The sequence below is a fragment of the Alexandromys fortis genome, unplaced genomic scaffold (assembly GCF_014885135.2).
Source record: "Alexandromys fortis isolate MF-2015 unplaced genomic scaffold, M_Fortis_MF-2015_v1.1 scaffold_187, whole genome shotgun sequence".
Taxonomy (NCBI): Eukaryota; Metazoa; Chordata; class Mammalia; order Rodentia; family Cricetidae; genus Alexandromys; species Alexandromys fortis.
The window spans coordinates 1548636-1565681 of record NW_026068088.1 but is presented as its reverse complement, the minus strand read 5'-3'; the positions used below and the strand labels follow the sequence as shown (position 1 = coordinate 1565681).

At 38.9% G+C, this 17046-nt stretch overlaps 2 protein-coding genes across 2 annotated transcripts in view; both read right to left on the bottom strand.

Moving 5' to 3' along the window:
- The window catches only part of Impg2 (interphotoreceptor matrix proteoglycan 2), a 62493-nt gene extending 60834 nt beyond the window's left edge, over positions 1-1659 (bottom strand). Inside the window, exons 1-2 of the mRNA XM_050122347.1 lie at positions 1575-1659; positions 909-1136 (exon numbers count right to left, since the gene is read on the bottom strand). Of these exons, the coding sequence (XP_049978304.1) occupies positions 909-1136; positions 1575-1659 (313 nt within the window). The remainder of the gene's footprint in view (positions 1-908; positions 1137-1574) is intronic.
- Positions 1660-6866: 5207 nt separating this feature from the next.
- Senp7 (SUMO specific peptidase 7) overlaps positions 6867-17046 on the bottom strand; it is a 99398-nt gene continuing 89218 nt past the window's right edge. Inside the window, exons 18-24 of the mRNA XM_050122388.1 lie at positions 15207-15299; positions 14586-14710; positions 13685-13737; positions 12862-12905; positions 12276-12344; positions 11104-11254; positions 6867-8624 (exon numbers count right to left, since the gene is read on the bottom strand). Coding sequence (XP_049978345.1) covers positions 8487-8624; positions 11104-11254; positions 12276-12344; positions 12862-12905; positions 13685-13737; positions 14586-14710; positions 15207-15299 — 673 coding nt within the window. The 3' untranslated portion in view covers positions 6867-8486. The remainder of the gene's footprint in view (positions 8625-11103; positions 11255-12275; positions 12345-12861; positions 12906-13684; positions 13738-14585; positions 14711-15206; positions 15300-17046) is intronic.

Here is a 17046-nt window from a genome sequence, read left to right as displayed (position 1 = left end):
TCTCAAATACAATCAAGACTAGCATATTCACAGGGGCTGCTAAAACACTGTGCCATGTTATATTAACATAAAACACTATATATATATATGTGATATATTTTCACTGCCATTAAATTTTTATTTTTTAAAAACTGTAGTGTAGAAGAGAATGTCGAGGGACAGAAAGCTAAGACAATGAAGTAGCAGCTGAGGAAGACAATTGTACAACCTGGTACTGGAGGAAATAGTGAGTGCTCAATAAACAAACAGATGAATGTTTAATAGGGCAGTCCTGATGTTTGCAATCATTTCATAATCAACCTCTACCTTTAGCTTAGTAACATCACATTCATATAACAGCACTTTTTTATTGGCTGTTGAACACATAAAAAGCAAAATTTGATAAATCCTTCAAATGTCTAAGGCATATGGACAATGTTCAATTAAGCAATGTTAGCAAGTGTAAGAAACAGTGTGAATTCACACGGCAGAAGATATGAATCCAGGATCATATTGCCTAATCGATAAGACAAAAGCCAGGTGAGACCCCTGAGAGAAGAGTCATCTCTGGCATGTCCAAAGTACACAGTCAAGAAGCCCATTATAGTTTCATCTATAAAATAAGTAGGAAAGCACAAGGAGTCTTTGTTTCTAAATATGTGCTGTGGGTATATGTAGGTAAATTACCACAATGAAAAAAAAATTATATTTAATATATCCAGTAACACAGTAGTGCTTTCAAGTATACTAAAAAAACTTAGATATTTTCTATTACAATAATGTACGCTTTTCTCTCAATTTATATTAACATGATTAAGTCCTTTTCTCACTAATATTTGGTTCATTATCACCTTTCAACTATAAAAGCGCACAACAAATGTGATGGTTGAATGTCACGAAGGAGTCCGAGGGTTTGGCTATCTGCTTACCTCGGGCTTTAAAATACTTCACGTGGTTGGCCACCGCCTCCGCAGCGCTTTCATTGGGGCAAACTTTGACCCCATTTGGGAACAGAATCGATCTCCGCCTTCTAAGCAGCCACCTGCTCTCTGCCTCTGCAGGCTCCAAAAGCAGCCTGTTTCTGGGAGGCAGGGAAGGGCCAATGGACTTCTCAGGCAAGAGCAGGGAGACCGCACGCGTGGGCTCTTGTATCACTTCTGCAGAAAAGATGGTCTGTTACTACAGAGAACGGCCTGAGAGCAGAACCCGGGGGCTTCCCGGGAAGGAGAGGCAGGACAAAAGGCACAAATAGAGACAAGCAGACGTCTGCTTCAATTAAACCTTTAAGACAATGCTCGAAACACATGCATGCACATCGAAGGAAGACGCACTCAAGCTTCTTCCCATCTAGCTAGTAATCCTTTAATTCAAGATTGTTTTTAAATTTAAGTACACACCAAATTTCAACACAAGGGTGTAAGGTTTGAATTAGGAATTATTACCCAAATCATGGGAGATGATTTCTAAATCTAAAGCAGTTCAATAAAGCAATGGTAAAGATTAATAGTCATATTGTCCAACAACAGCAATGTCAAATATTACTATTTTGACTATATTAAAGGTCCCCAAGAAAACAAGTATTAGTTTTGAATTACCTGAGAATGATACAAGATTTCCTCCTGCCAGAAAAAATAGCAAAATACCCAGAGAAATCTTCCCTAAAAGAAGAAACATAATCATTTAGGCCAAAACCAAAGAAATGAGACGACAAAATGAGCACCCGGAGTTTGGAGGTTTCCACTAACAAATGTTCACAAGAAAAAGGCTCGCAGTTAAAAGTTTATGTCTGAGAGTGAGCAACCACTCTAAAACCATTGTCAACTGACATAAGTTTAAAAAAATAAAATAAAACTCGTCCTTTCAGAGTAGCTCTGGCTTCTTTTCTGACTTAACAGGGACACTATGGAAGCAGGGAGGTAAGCTAATTAGGACAGATGGGAAGAGAGAATTCTAATCTAGCCACCTAAGCGCCTTAGTAAGCCCCGCCTTCCTCAACAAGCCCTGCTTTGCAGTGTGCTTCACAGGCCCCTTTCCTCCCAAGGCCCTGACTCCGTTCTCAGGCGTGGTAGACTTACATGTTCTCTGTGTTTTCCTAAGACAGAGACCTGTAAGCCACAAGTGCTCATTTTCCTGCATAGGAGAAAATCCTTTGTAACCACTTCCTTTGCCTTCTTCCTTGTGCACCGTCAAGAATAATAAAGGGGGGCCCATGGGGGAGCTGCCGAGAGAATTAACAGATCAATTCATTTCATTATTATTGTTTTTGTTATCCTACTGCAAAGAATGAAAAGCTCCTGAGAACCAAGGCAGTCTGGAAAACACTGCTGTACTTAAACTGAGAAAAACCTCCTCAAATGCAGAACGTTTGCAGCATTTGATGGACTTGTAGTCCATGTGTACGTGGGATCAAAATAATCAAACTTTTATACAAATTTTTAGGAACAGAAGGATGAATTATTCTGTGTGATTATTCTTTGAGAGTGTTACAAAGGCGTTTTAGAAACAGGAGTAGCAATGTAAGTGTTACTTGGAAATGAGTAATCACCAGGACACTAGCATGAATGGGGACAGGCCCCTGAGATCCCACCCTTGGTGAAAGAGCTACTAGCAGTTGGTGGCTGGCCGCTGGGGGAAATGTCACTCTCCTTTGGGGTGTGGCCACTAGTAGACTGTCAATGCCCCAGTAGAAGGCCCCCATATCCATGCTGACATGGGAAACACTAAATTAGACCAGGGAGCTGTCAATCAACAACAACATAAAAAGAGGTCATGAAGTCAGGTGAGAGGGAGGGTACTGGGGTGTTAGAGGGAGATGAAGTATTTGCTTTCAAAAGAGGAAAGAGTTCATTTGTGTGTGTGTATGTGTGTGTGTGTGTGTATGTGTGTGTGTTGGTGTAGGAAGTCCTTCTGTATGTGTTGCTTTTATTGGTTAAGGAATAAAGAAGCTGCTTTCAGCCAGTGGCTAAATAGAGCACAGCCAGGCTGAAAGAGATATATAGAGTAGGCACAGTTAGGGAGAAGCCATGGAGCCGCCAGAAGGCACCTTAGCATGAGGTCTGTGGCCTACCAGCAAGGTTCCAGCTGTTGGCTCACCTCTTTCTCCTCTGGCAGCTCCATGGCTTCTGACTCCGCCTATTTTCAGTTTAGTTTTCCCACCTAGCTCTATTCTGCCCTATCACAAGCCAAAGCAGCTTATTTCTTCATTAACCAATAAAAGCAACACATATACAGAAGGACCTCCCACACCAGTGTGTGTCTAGCAAAATGTTGGATAACAGACTTAGATTAGGCATCACTTTCTTGGGACTAGAAGTGCTGCAGTTACAAATTACGTCGAAAATGGAGTTAAAATGAACACATGAGAATGATTAACCTATTCAGAAGCAAAGCCAAACCAGGCATTCAGCTTTGACTTGGGCTTCAAAGTGGCATTCACATCACAAAACAATAGTCCATTACCTGGTTCCACATATACCTTGTTGAAAAATGATGGAGGAAGGACATTGGTTAATTATAATAAAGAAACTGCCTTGGCCCATTTTATTGGTTAGAACATAGGTGGGTGGAGTAAACAGAAGAGAATGCTGGGAGAAAGAAGCTTAGTCGAGAGTCGCCATGATTCTCCCATTCCAGACAGAAGCAGGTTAAGATCTTTCCTGGTAAGCCAGCTCGTGGGCTACACAGATTATTAGAAATGGGTTAGATTAATATGTAAGAGCTAGCCAATAAGAGGCTACAGATAACAGGCCAGGCAGTGTTTAAAAGAATACAGTTTCTGTGTAATTATTTCGGGCATAAGTAAGCCATGTGGGCAGCCGGGTGCCGGGGACACAGCCCCACCGCTCTTATCACTACAGAAAAATACGGCACACTGTTGTTACCATGGTAACTTTAATTAAAGTACATCTTCATCTGAGGTCTTCTTGACCCTTTGATTTCTCCAGTTCCCCCCAAAAGAATACAATTTTAACAGATGAGATCATTTGAATAAACACAGGCCACGGGGACAGGAAGCCTCATATACAAAGAACCTTGTCTTCCGACACGTAACGACACGTGATGACACACGATGACATGTGATGGGCAGCGTTTACAAAATCGCACAGAAATATGCCAGTTAACGGAGGATAGACAAACAGGCTGGAACAGGATGACACACTGAGGCGTTTCCCTTCCTGACCTTCCCCGCAAAAATAAATAAATAAATAAATAAATGGTGATTTCTAAGATGTTTAAAACTTTCTCAGGCACTATCTGATCGAAGCGGACTTACAAAATCAAACAAAAAAAAAACTCATTCCTCCACCCCAATCTCAAGAGTTTTAAATTAAAATTTGTTATCTACTCTACAAATAATCTCTGGCCATTAGCATGCATTTCACTGTCTGTTGCCTCTCAACAATATCCTACGCTAACAAAGCTTCACCCACTCTCAGAGAAACTATTTTTACCAAATTATTAGACTTGTTTATCTGTCCAGAAACAAATGTTTGCTTTCAAAAACAGAAGAGCTCGTTTCTTAATTTATGACTAGTGTATGCATCTATGTGTACACATGTACGTAACATGTATGTGGGTGAGCAGGGCACAGCTACATGTGGAGGCTGGAGAATAACATAAAGTCAGCCATCTCTTCCCACCTTCTCACGGGTTCCAGGAACCAAACTCGGGTCACTATGTGTCCTGGTTAGTTTTTATGGTCAAGTTCATACAAACTAGTCACTTGGAAAGAGGGGGTCTCATTTGAGGAACTGCCCAGATGAGACTGACCTGAGACCCTTGGGGTCAGACTGCTGACTGATGCGGGAGGGCTAGGCCCATTGTTGTGTGCAGTACCACCTCTGGGAGGTGGGCCTAGGCAGTAATGAGAAGCTAAACAAATAAAAAAAAAAAAAGCTAGAGATGGCTCAGTGGTTAAGAGCCTGCTCTTCCAAAGGTCCTGAGTTCAATTCCCAGCAACCACATGGTGGCTCACAACCATCTGTAATGGGGTCTGGTGCCCTCTTCTGGCCTGCAGGCATACAGACAGAACATTGTATACATAATAAATAAATAAATAAATAAATAAATAAATAAATAAATAAATAAATAAATAAATATTTTTAAAAAAAGCTAAATGAAAAAGAGGCCTATGCCCCAGTGGATGGCCCCCACATCCATGCTCCAACAGGAAGCAGTAATTAGACCAGAGAATTCTTAATAAACAACAAAAAGGGCATGAAGTTGGGTAACAAAGGGGACGTCACTGTGAGCATTTGCTGTGGAATATTATTTTGTGTTACTTTTGCTTATGTTGAGGACTATTACTGTAATTGTGTAAAAGTGTGTTACATTTGTTTATGCTGTAATTGCTTAAATATGGAAAGATACATTGTATTTGTTTCACCTTGCCTGTCTAAGCACCTGATTGGTCTAATAAAAAGCTAAATGCCCAACAGCTGAGTAGGGGAGGGATGGGCAGGGCTGGTGGGCGAGGAATAAGGAGGAGGAGAAATCTAGGCTGGAGAGAGAAGGGAGAAAGAGACAGACAGTTGAAGAATAAGGAGGAGGAGGAGTCTAGGCTGGAGAGAGAAGGGAGAAAGAGACGGGCAGTTCTAGAGACAGGGCTGGGACTAGAAGCCAGGCAGTTGTCAGCCAGCCGTGAAGACAGCAGAAAAGTAAGATATACAAAACAGAAGGAAAGGAAGGTAAAAGGCCCCGAGGCAAACACAGATGAAAAGAAACAGGATAATTTAAGTTGAAAGAGCTAGTGAAACAAGCGTAAGGCCAAACATTCATAAGGAACTAATTCATAACTAAGTCTTCATGTCAGGATTTGGGAGCTGGTTGAGGCCCCAAAGTAAGCTTGCTACAGGCATGAGAAGAGAGTAACAGTAAATGGATATAAAACCAAAATGTATAAAACTTTCAGTTAATAAATACCAAGTATTATAAAAAGTATTTGCTTTCAAAAAGGAAGAAGTTCGTCTTTTGTGTGTCTAGCAAAATGCTGGCAGAGGAACTGAACCAGCAGTGTTCGTCCATGGTTTCTGCTTCAAGTTCCTGCCCTGCTTTCTTTCCCTCAGGGGCTGTGACCTGTAAGTGACGGATGATGTAAACCCTTTCCTCCCTGAGCTGGTTTGGTCATCGTGTTTACCAGAGCAACAGAAAGCAAACAAGCACACTAGGTTTACACAGCAAATGCCTTTACCCACTGAGCCCCATGACCCTGGCGTGCATGTTCTCACGTGTACTGCTGGCTATTAGCAGATATGGGAGATGGGTATCATGGGACATACCAGGAGCAGAAGAATTGCATGTGTTGGATCTTAGAATATTTGCAAATGCATGGCTATATCTTGAGGGAAGGGGTCAAATCTATGCATGATATTCATGTATGTTTCATACCTACTCTTCATACATATGCTGAGCTAATTGTAAGCAATTATTTTAGTGTTTTGACTGCCACCCATCATAGGTAAGAATGGAATTTTCTACTTGTCATATCATGCTGGTGCTCAGAACACTTCAGATTTGGGAGTGTTCTGGATTGGGGCAACACTTATCTAATTAAGTTGCTCAACTTGAAGTATTATTTTCCTTTAAACAAAAAGACATTCAAATTAACTGTACACCTGCTAAAATGTGAAAAAAATGAATTTAAACATCTAATTACATGGTATACGCAGTACACAATAGTTAAAAATACAATTCTGGCATAATAAACAAATATTTATGTTTCCTATATACTCCCATATCCATCCTGAGGCAATTTTATACAGTACTTTTTTAGAGTTCTGACTGTTATCCACCACCACAGGAAGTGATTTAACTTTTACCCATCACAGGGGTGATAATGTCACCCATTTCTAGCAGTGTTTCATATTTAAGAAAAGATTACTCCTCAATTTAATGAATTGAAAACATGTTTAATATAAAATGTTGACATCCTCAAACCATTATTTCTACATGAATTTAGGAAAACAAATTTTAAACAGTCTCCAATACATGATGAAGGACAGTGGTATCTTTGAAAAACACACAAACAGAAAAGGTCAGAAATTACAAGATCTCTTAAACACTTGCTTTCCAAAATTAGATGTACAAAACAATTAACAGCCACTTTAAAAAAAGTTTTCTCGCCAACATACATACGTTGGGAATGAAATATGCAGTTAATAAGCACTTCCATGTAAAATCTCCAAAGCCATGTATCCTGAACAGTGCAAAGAGAGACAAGACTAGCTGAATCTGAGGACACTAAGGCTAACTGGCAACCCAAGTCACTTGATTTTGAAATAAAACCTTCAGACTTCCTAGTTTTATCTTAAATTGACTTTGTTTCAAATGCTTTACAACAGTTATAACTGTAAATCCAAGAGATGTTTAAAATAATATTCTAAAACCCATTATCTGATAAAACAATATGATCGTATCTCCCTAAAAATATTTCTGATAGCGTAAGATTCTAAAGTGCTTACTAGATAATACCACCATCATCACATAAATTCAGTAGAACTGTTACCTGAATATTTAATAAAATATTGGGTGCTGTATGAGTGAGATCCCTGAGGGATCATAATCTTTAGAAACTATAACTTAAAAATATAAAAGAAATGAGAAATCTGGCTTTGCAGATGAATCATGGGTAACCAAACTATAAAATTACATATTTGGTTCTAAATAATAAATAGAAGTTTAAAAGTATTTTCTCTGTTAAAATTATGAGGACACCAATTTTATCTTTTATAGAAACTGTATACACACATTCTAGGATAATGTAGGAATGAATATTTATATAGCTATACCAAATTAACAAAGCTTAGCTACATAATTTTTGAAAACTTATTTGGTACTTTAAAGTGTGTTCCACATTTATCTGAACAAATGAACTCCCTTCTCAGTCCTCTACCTGTGACATGTGAAGAAGTGGGGGAGGGGACAGTCAGAGCAGGGAAATTGCATTTAGCAATTGAGAATAATAAGCTGCACTTTGAAAGGGTAAATTTGTATCTAATGGTTTTCCTTTTTTCATACTATACAGAAGGGATGCCGTGAATGGCATTTTCTGAAGCCTTGATACTAAGTTCTTTTTAAAAAAAATACACAGTATTCATACTGCATGCTTGAGCTGCAAAGAACAGAGTTACAATATGATGTGACTTGCCAACAAATCTGACAAGTCCTGGGGCTGGCACCAGGGAGAACCCACCTCCCATCAACACCCAGTCATGTGGAAGTACAGATCACATAGATTTATTACTTACGAAAACATTCCCACATTACATACGCTATTGCATAATCCAAGCATATTTAATCATAAAAATATATTTATGAAATTTTAATTTCTATAAGTGCTTCTATGACACCTGCAGCTGTGAGAGCCCAACGACTCAAACAAGATACCATATACATTTCAACAATTTATGAACTACTGCAAGTTACTTTCTTCTCTCTAAGCTGACACAATGCCGGTAAGCCGCTTGCCAGGAAATTTAGAGAGCATGAGCCATGTCTGCACAGATTAACTAACTACTGCTGCCCTTCTGTTGCTGCAAATGAAGTTTCAAAATGAGCTCCCGAATATCTTCCCGCTTGGTCTTTATTACATGGCGAGGAAACCATTTCTCCAAGTGAATTGGGAGTTCAAAGTTAACAATGGGATCCTAAAAAGAGAAAAGAAAGAATGATATTAGTGTGACGTCATGATTTCAATTTTTTAAAATCTCACTTTCGTGGGAAATGAAAACATGACACCTTTCGAAAATCAACAGATTGCTGCACACCATACCACAGCACTCACATAAAGCACAAAATTAGTTTTCAGTTTCTCAGCTGGGTAACCATGGCCACAATCAATTTTAGATCATTTTCATAAATTGCTAACTTCTGAGCATTAAAATGAAATCGTCTACTCTGTTACACTGCATGTCTGAGTGGTGTCATAACCGGTAAAGAATGACTCAGCAGGACTCAGAAATCAGACACATGTTAATACTGTTGAACTATCATGGAGAAAGCCCTGGTAATAAAGATTTTCAGAGATATAAACATGAAAAATCCCACTAAAAGTCGTCTTTTAGGGTAAGAAACAGCTTTCTGAACTACTACTTTTCCATGGTGTTAATTTAATGGCAAAGTTAAGTTACAACTAAGAAGTTATTTCTCCTGAGTTAACTTTTTTAGTTGCTAAGGAAGGCTACCCTTAGCTGGTATTCATAAATCTGAAGGATAATGTAAGGACTTACATCTTGGAGAAGACAGGGTGAGAGGATGGACTGACTGGAATCTCGGAACCCTATATGGGCCAATGTCTACAGTGGTATATTATTTGTGCTTTAATACATAAAGCTTGCCTGAAGATCAGAGGGCAAAGCAGTCATACTAGTCAGCCATACAGACCAGGGAGTGATGCACACACCTTTAATCCCAGGACTCAGGAGACAGAGGTTTGAACTCTATGAGTTCAAGGCCACCCTGGACTACTTAGATCCAGTCTGTCTAAAAGAAAACAGATCTCATACAAAGATGATCCCAGCACTTGGGATCCATGCCTTTAATCCCAGCTGTAGGGAGGTAGAGACAGGAGCGATATGGCTGGGCAGAGAGAGGATTATAAAGGGGGACAGGCACTCAATGTGGTGTGGAGTCTGAGGATTCGTGGAGACAGGACCTCACCCCTTCGGTCTGAAGACTTGGTAGAGGTAAAAGGTCTCTCTAGTAGTTGACTGCTTTGCTTTTCTGGTCTTCAGCTTGAACCCCGTATCTGTCTCTGGGTTTTTGTTATTCATGCTACAAATGCCTATGTGGTGATTTACTGCCTGATATTTTTACTAGAATTTGTACCGTTTCCTTTAGGGAAACCCGCTGGTTCCTCAAGACTCGTTTTTAACCTGTTTGATGCTACATCAGTACACAAAACATAAGTTTAGAATTTTTAGCTTTTCCCATGGTGATTCTGTATTTAACCTATATTCTATCATTGATCAAGGCTACCTAAAATTGGAATTGTGAAACTAAGTAAGAAAATGTCACTAATGACGCCCACTGGATATTCTAAACCTTAAATCAAAATCTACTTGGAAACAATGCTAGAGGACCAGAACTGTCAGCATATGATGAAGTTCCAGTGTGGAATACAAGGGGAGACTAAACACAACTGTAACAACTGTGTGATCAATCTCTATAATGTGCACCATCTTTTACTATGCAGTATCTTCCTCCCAATACTAAAGACATAGGAAAATCTGAAGTGCAGGAGAGAATTCTCTACAGAGACCTCTGGTCAAAAACATATCACACTAAGCAACACTGCTGGTAACGACGAAACTAAACAAGTTGGTGCTGAAAAGCGCCGATTCCCTGCCATTTAAAGACTTGTATTTGTTTCTCTGCATAAAGTCTCTATGAAGTAGAAAACCATAGCCATGCTTCTAATTGTTTCCTCAGCTTTGATGTCCTGAGCTTTTTAAGTGAATGGGTATTTTTTTACATCTGGAAAATTTTCTTTAGTATTTTATCTGCCCTACTGGCACCTTCGCTAAGCCTTCTGGGACTCCAATTATATAAAAATGTGACCTGCATCCTATCGGACTCGGCTTCTTCGTTACATTCTCTTACTCCAGAACTACCTGTGGACTCTTTCTGTTCCTATCCCCTGCCATAGCTGGTGTGCTCCAGGTGTGTCCAACCTGCAGCCCTGAGGTTGCATGCATCCCAGGACAGCTATGAATGCAGCACAGGGCACAGGGTAGTGCTGTATTGCAAAAGGCTTATGTCAAAAGGTTAGGCAGCCCTGCAAACCACCGAAATGAGGATCTTAGCCTTAAATGAGAGTTTCTGTTTCTCATCCTCCTGGCTCAGTCACCTAATGGCACCTACATACATGTATCAACCACATTAAGAACTCCACTCAAGTTCTTAATAGACTGCTGTATGCTTTCAACTCTAGAATGTTCATTTTATATTTTCTGTATTTCATGTCTTCATACATTTTGTTCATATTCTCATATCTGGGTCACTTGTGGCCTCCATGTCTTTTCTATATGTCCCTGCCTAGTCACATTTTCCTGCCTCTTCTTGGTCAGAATTTGTAACTGTACATTGCAACTGTGGGTTAGAAGTGAAATCTATGTCTGCACATACCTGGAAGAAACTCTCCACATACTGCAGCAAATAGACCCCACAGTCGCTGCTATTGTCCTGCTTAGGAACTTTAGGGCACAGGTCCACCATGCTGGTTTTACTGAATTCACGGTGAGTTTTTCGCTTAACTTCCCACTCTACTTCTAGATACCTGAAATAATCAATAAGGAAAGTGACTTGAGTGGAAATCTTGATCAATCCGCAATACTTTCTACAAAGGAAGAAAACCTCTCCTTGACAAATCTGTTGCTTCAGATTAAATTTCCAAAGACAGAATTTCAACAAACCATAATTTATGAGTCTTCATAAACGCTACTGTGAAGAGTGGTGGGATTTTCATATAAAATCTAAAGTTTCTTAACAACTTAGTGTTCACAGCACTACTTCTATTATGAAGGAAGCGAAAGCACGGCTTTAACATTTGTTTGTTTTCAGCGCCTGTATCAACTCTTCTCTGGTGCCAAGAGGGAAAGGCACCTTCTATCCGAGTTTCCTGCGAAGCCTCACGACCTTGGCTAGAGCCTTCTGGTGGAAGGAGAAAACCAAATGCACAAACTGTCTTCTGACCTCCATACCTAGGCCTAGGCACAAGCGTGCCACGGTCCCACAACCCATCCACATGATTTTTAAATTTCTGTAAAAAGATCCCCCCACAAACAGAAATGGACAGTTTTCTGCTTTCTCCCCCATACATGCACACATACATACACAAATAGAAATTTACAGGTCTCCACTTTCTTTTCAAGTTTTATTTTCAATAGTCACTAATACCCGCAATTTTGCATAAAATTATGGTTTTGTTCAATTACAAATAAAAAATTTGAATTTACCTTTGACAAATCTAAATCCTTCACTATTAACACATAATAGAAGATGCTGCTGGCAGTCAGATTTTCAGGTTCATTTAAGTATATGCTAAAAATAAAATTACTAACATGGTGTTATCTGTTTTTCCACTGTGGCCAGGATCTCACTATTCTAGTCCACTGTCCTACAAAGCTGACCTTGAATTTATAGTCCCCTTGCCTGTTAGGTTGTAACACTGCCTCTGAGTGCTAACGTATGCCAACCAACCCCACATCTCCAGGACCGTTTTTATTATGACTTAAGGTAGTTACCAAAGTTCTGAGACTTTAGAAAACAGACTGAAGGTAAAAACTGTCATTACTTACTCTCGTAAATTCTGAACTGTGTTTTGTATGGAAGCAGCTTTCAAGGAGTCTAGTATGAGAATGCATGGCCTTTAACACACAAAGAAAGAAATCAGGACAAACAGACTTATATAAAGATGGATACCAAAGTACAAGCAAACAAAGGAGACATCCAGGTGAGTGAGATAGTTCATCATGTTATTGCCTATAAGTCTCATAACCTGACTTCAATACTGGGAACTCGCATAGTGGAAGGAGAGAACCAATTCCCAACAGCTGTCCTCAAACCTTCACACGTGTGCTATGTCATAGACAGACGCAGTAAATAAATAAACAAAACTGAGGGCTGGAGAGATGGCTCTTTGGTTCAGAGCACTTGTTCTTGCAGAAAATATGGGCTCAGATCCCAGCATCCACATGGCAGCCTACAACTGTCTATAACTTCAGTTCCAGGGGATCTTCTGACCTCTGCAGTGACACCAGGCATACATGTGGTATGCATATACACATGCAGGCAAAATATTCATACACGTAAAATAAATATATCTTTAAAATATATATAAATATGACTTTCAAACCTTTATATATTATTATAACATGTACTTACCGTTTACACATTTTCTTTGGTACTGACATATTCATCTCGGTACTCTGAAATAACATGAATTTTTGTGTTTACAATTTAAGCTAGTTTAATACATTTAATAGCCACTTATTCCTTAAAGTGTTTCAAATACTGAAATTAAATTTTCAAGTAAAAGTTCTTTCTCACCACTTAGCTTCCAAACAGACCGTGCTAGCTTCCATTTTCCAAAACTCACTGACTAACGAACTCTCACACTGACCTCACACAGATGCTTTAACCGGGCCTATGCAATAACAGACAATTTTATTTTTGTTCATGTATTATCTTAAAGATAAGTAAGATAACTTGTGTCTGCACACTTTCTGTAACTCAATTGAGGCTGTAGAGACACATTTCTTCCTCTGAAGCACAAGAAACGGTTTTAATCTGCACTTGGTCTGAGCCAAAGGCTGAGAAGCACTCCAGGAACTTGTCTATGATGAGAGGAAAAGCATTAGCAACTGTGAGCTTTGCTGACAGTGGTTCTGTTCATAATTCCTACTTAACAGATCAAGCTGACTTTTCTAAAGACCACCTTAGTAATGCCGTTATTTCTCTAGAGGACACACAATAAACCTCTGAGAGAGGAAGCTGACACAATCTAAGCAAGTCAGCAAGAATGGTAACTTTATGTTCTTTCCCAAAAATTGTTGAAATAATCAAAAAGGAGCACAATTTAATTATGAGCCATTAATCCCATCTCCATCCACTTAGGCATACCATATTTTATTATAACACATTTTATAGTTAAGGTTGTCACTGTTAAGAGTCTTCTGTCCTCCATGCCTGCGCAGAACACACTTACCTGGGAATCCTCGGCACTTGCGGACACCGCTGAAGTGGGACGCAGATCACTGTCTAATAACAAAGAAGTCACTATGAGTCTTTGGTGTGTCTTAGCACAGATAACTTAGATAATCTGAGCTTCAAGATCTATCCACAGTACTAATTAAAGAAAAAATAGTTCCTATGGTCAGTATTTCGAGAAAACTTAGTCAACAGATAAAAAAACTGTTTAAGGGTTGGCTGTCATCACATGATATAGAAACCTCAGAAAGAAAACCTTAAATACAAATTGAATGGGCCCATTTCCTCCCAAAAGACTAACTTCAAATGTTAGCAAACTAATAAAAAATGTTATGTTAATATGGAGGGTAGTGAACTTTTCACATCATGGTTCCTATTTTTGAAACTCAGAGAAGAAAGGACAGAAAATAAACAGGTGCCCCAACAATTCCCCCTCCCCAGGTTCTAGGTAGCATAAGTGAGAAAAGCTATTACCAATTCTGCTTGCTATTTATGTTACAGCTACAAAACATTTAATTTTTTATTTATTTTTCAAAGAAATGGGCTTATTTTCTTACTTAAAATTTCGTGTCACAAGAAAATTATAGAAGAATTTCTATAATTTCTATTAACTTTGTTCTGAATTACTAGTATATAAGAAGTGTTAACTTAGAGACTTTAAGCTATGCATGGAGGAGTCATACCATGAGTTCTGAGTCATGTTAGCAAAGCTAGTCTCTTAAAATGCTATAATGAAACTTAGCATCAACAGTATGGCATTTTGTATAAGGCTGGGTGTCGTGAGAATTTCAAACATTTTGTACTCCTTTTAATAAAATAATAAATAGGTAGGCTGTTAACTTCTTATTGTTCCGATCAATCTGCTTGTTAATGTGGTTATTATTAGCAATGCCTATCACCTATTATTTTGTTGTCGTGTTGAGACTGTTGATCCGGGGACTGTTGGGATGCAGTTTGTGGACAGTCTTCATACACAGCTTCTTCTAACCAGGGAAAACAAATGACTGCGAGATACCAGTGAGACCTGTTGAAAGGACAGCAATTTCAATAACACGCCATATCTACACAGCACAGAAGACTTGTCTAGAGCTCCACCTGTGGGATCAGACGTGATAAACTTTCATGGAAGATGGAGCACACAGTCCACACTAACAGACACAATTTACCAAGCCATAAATGAACGTTTGTAATGCACTGTTCGAACAGTTCAAATGTCATCTACCCTCATGCATTCAGTGTTTTATTTTCAGGATCTCTATCAACAAAGAGACCAATAACATCACTTTTTTGTATCAGAACTTAAGAAATGTATTCTCCTCTGATATTTTTAGTTTACAAAATATTTCTTAAGACAAAAAAGTTAATTGTTTTGGTTATTATAACATTGAAGAAATTTATCATTTTTCTATTAAAAACTTAAGTGATCTTTGAATTTATATATATGCCATACTTTTTATTGATTATACCTCGAGTAGTTTTCTTGAATCCTAACTGGTTTTCAAATAATCAAAAGTACTCACGACTCATTTACAGGTACAAAGATGTAGTCTTTATTAAAGATGTTTATGTGACGGGTCCACGTCCTCACTCTCTTATGTCTTCTCTGAGCCATTCTAGGAATATGAAAAACATGTAGATTTATTTTAAAAGTTGTGAGGTTTATTAAACCACTGACTTCAAAGTATATAATTTAACATACCAGAAATATATTTCACTGTTCTTATGTCTGATTACGATAAACAGTAATGGAATAAACAGAGTAAAGGCAGCACACTGCTAAATGTTTGGTAGATCCCAAAGTGGCTCAGCAACTGATCATAAACACACTCAAACCTAACTCTTTCTGCTTTGCTCCACTTGGGGATGATGTAAAGTATCATCAAACCTTAAAATCACCCAGCTGTTCTCTCTGTGGTAAGTGGCTTTCTATCTTGAATTTTAAAAGATAAACTTCATCTCCCTTCATTTCACACATACAGAAATCACAGGCCAAGACTAAAAGCACCCACTGATCCTCATCCATTTTCCTTTTAGTTCTTCAGCAGATATTTGTTCGCTTCCAAAGAACAAATAACAAAAATAACCTGAGCTCGTCTGAAACAATTTATAATTTAAAGGAGGGAAACGAAAACACAGAAGAAATCACACATACATACACACATGTTATGCTTTTTTTTTTAAACCATTGGGGGAATTATAGCAAAACAATTTTGGATGTTAAAAAAAATCTACAGGTGTGTCAGGATGGCCGAGTAGTCTAAGGTGCCAGACTCAAGCGGAGGGGAAGAGACAGAAATCTTTGATAAATAAATATATAAAAAAACTTAGTCTTTTAGTTAATTGGATATTTAATGAAGAATTAAAAAGCTTATATCACATTTGGAAAAATCATTTCTCTCATTTTAAAGGAATTAGTGAACAAAGCTAGTGATTTCTGCCTAGATATTATGTGGATAATTTTATTTGTTTTAAAAAAATAAAAACTAAATTTAACTGTCAAAAAAAAATAAAGTGATTCTGATGAGAACCTCAAAAAAATCTACAAAGAAAATGGGCACAGGGTGGGGGGGCAGAAGGGAGAGCAGAAGGAGAGGAGGAAGAGGAGAGAAGGGGAGAGCAGAGGAGAACTTGAGGGAACGGGAGAGAGGACAGAGATGAGAGCAAGGAAAGAGATATCGTGATTGAAGGAGCCATTATGGGGCTAGCAAGAAACCTGGCACTTAGAGAAATTCCCATGAATCCACAAAGATGACCCCAGCAAAGACCTTAAGAAATAGTGGAGAGGCTGCCTTAACTGGCCTTGTTCTGTAGTCAGATTGATGACTATCTTAAAGGTCACCATAGAACTTTCTCCAGCACCTGATGGAAGAAGATGCACATCTAAGCACTGGGCTAAGCTCCCAAAGTCCAGTAGAAGAGTGGGAGGAGTGAGAATATGAGCAAAAAGGTCAAGACCGTTATGGGGACACCCACTGAAACAACTCACCTGAGCTAATGGGAGCTCACCAACTCTGTCCAGACAGGGAAGGAACCAGCATAGAACCAAACTAGATCCTCTGAATGTGGGTGACAGTTGTATGGGCAGACTGCGGGGCCACTGGCAGTGACACCAGGATTTATCCCTACTACTTGTACTGGTTTTTTGGAACCCATTCTCTTTGGATGGATACCTTGCTCAGCCTAGACATAGAAGGGAGGGCCTTGGTACTTCCTCAAAGCAATGTGCCTTACCCTCTCTGAGAAATGGATGGGGGTGGGAAGGAAGAGAGAATGGGAGGAGGGGAGGGAGTGCTAACTGGAATTGGTATGTAAAATGAAAAAAGATAGTTTGTTTTCTTTTTAAAAAATAAAAGAAAAAGA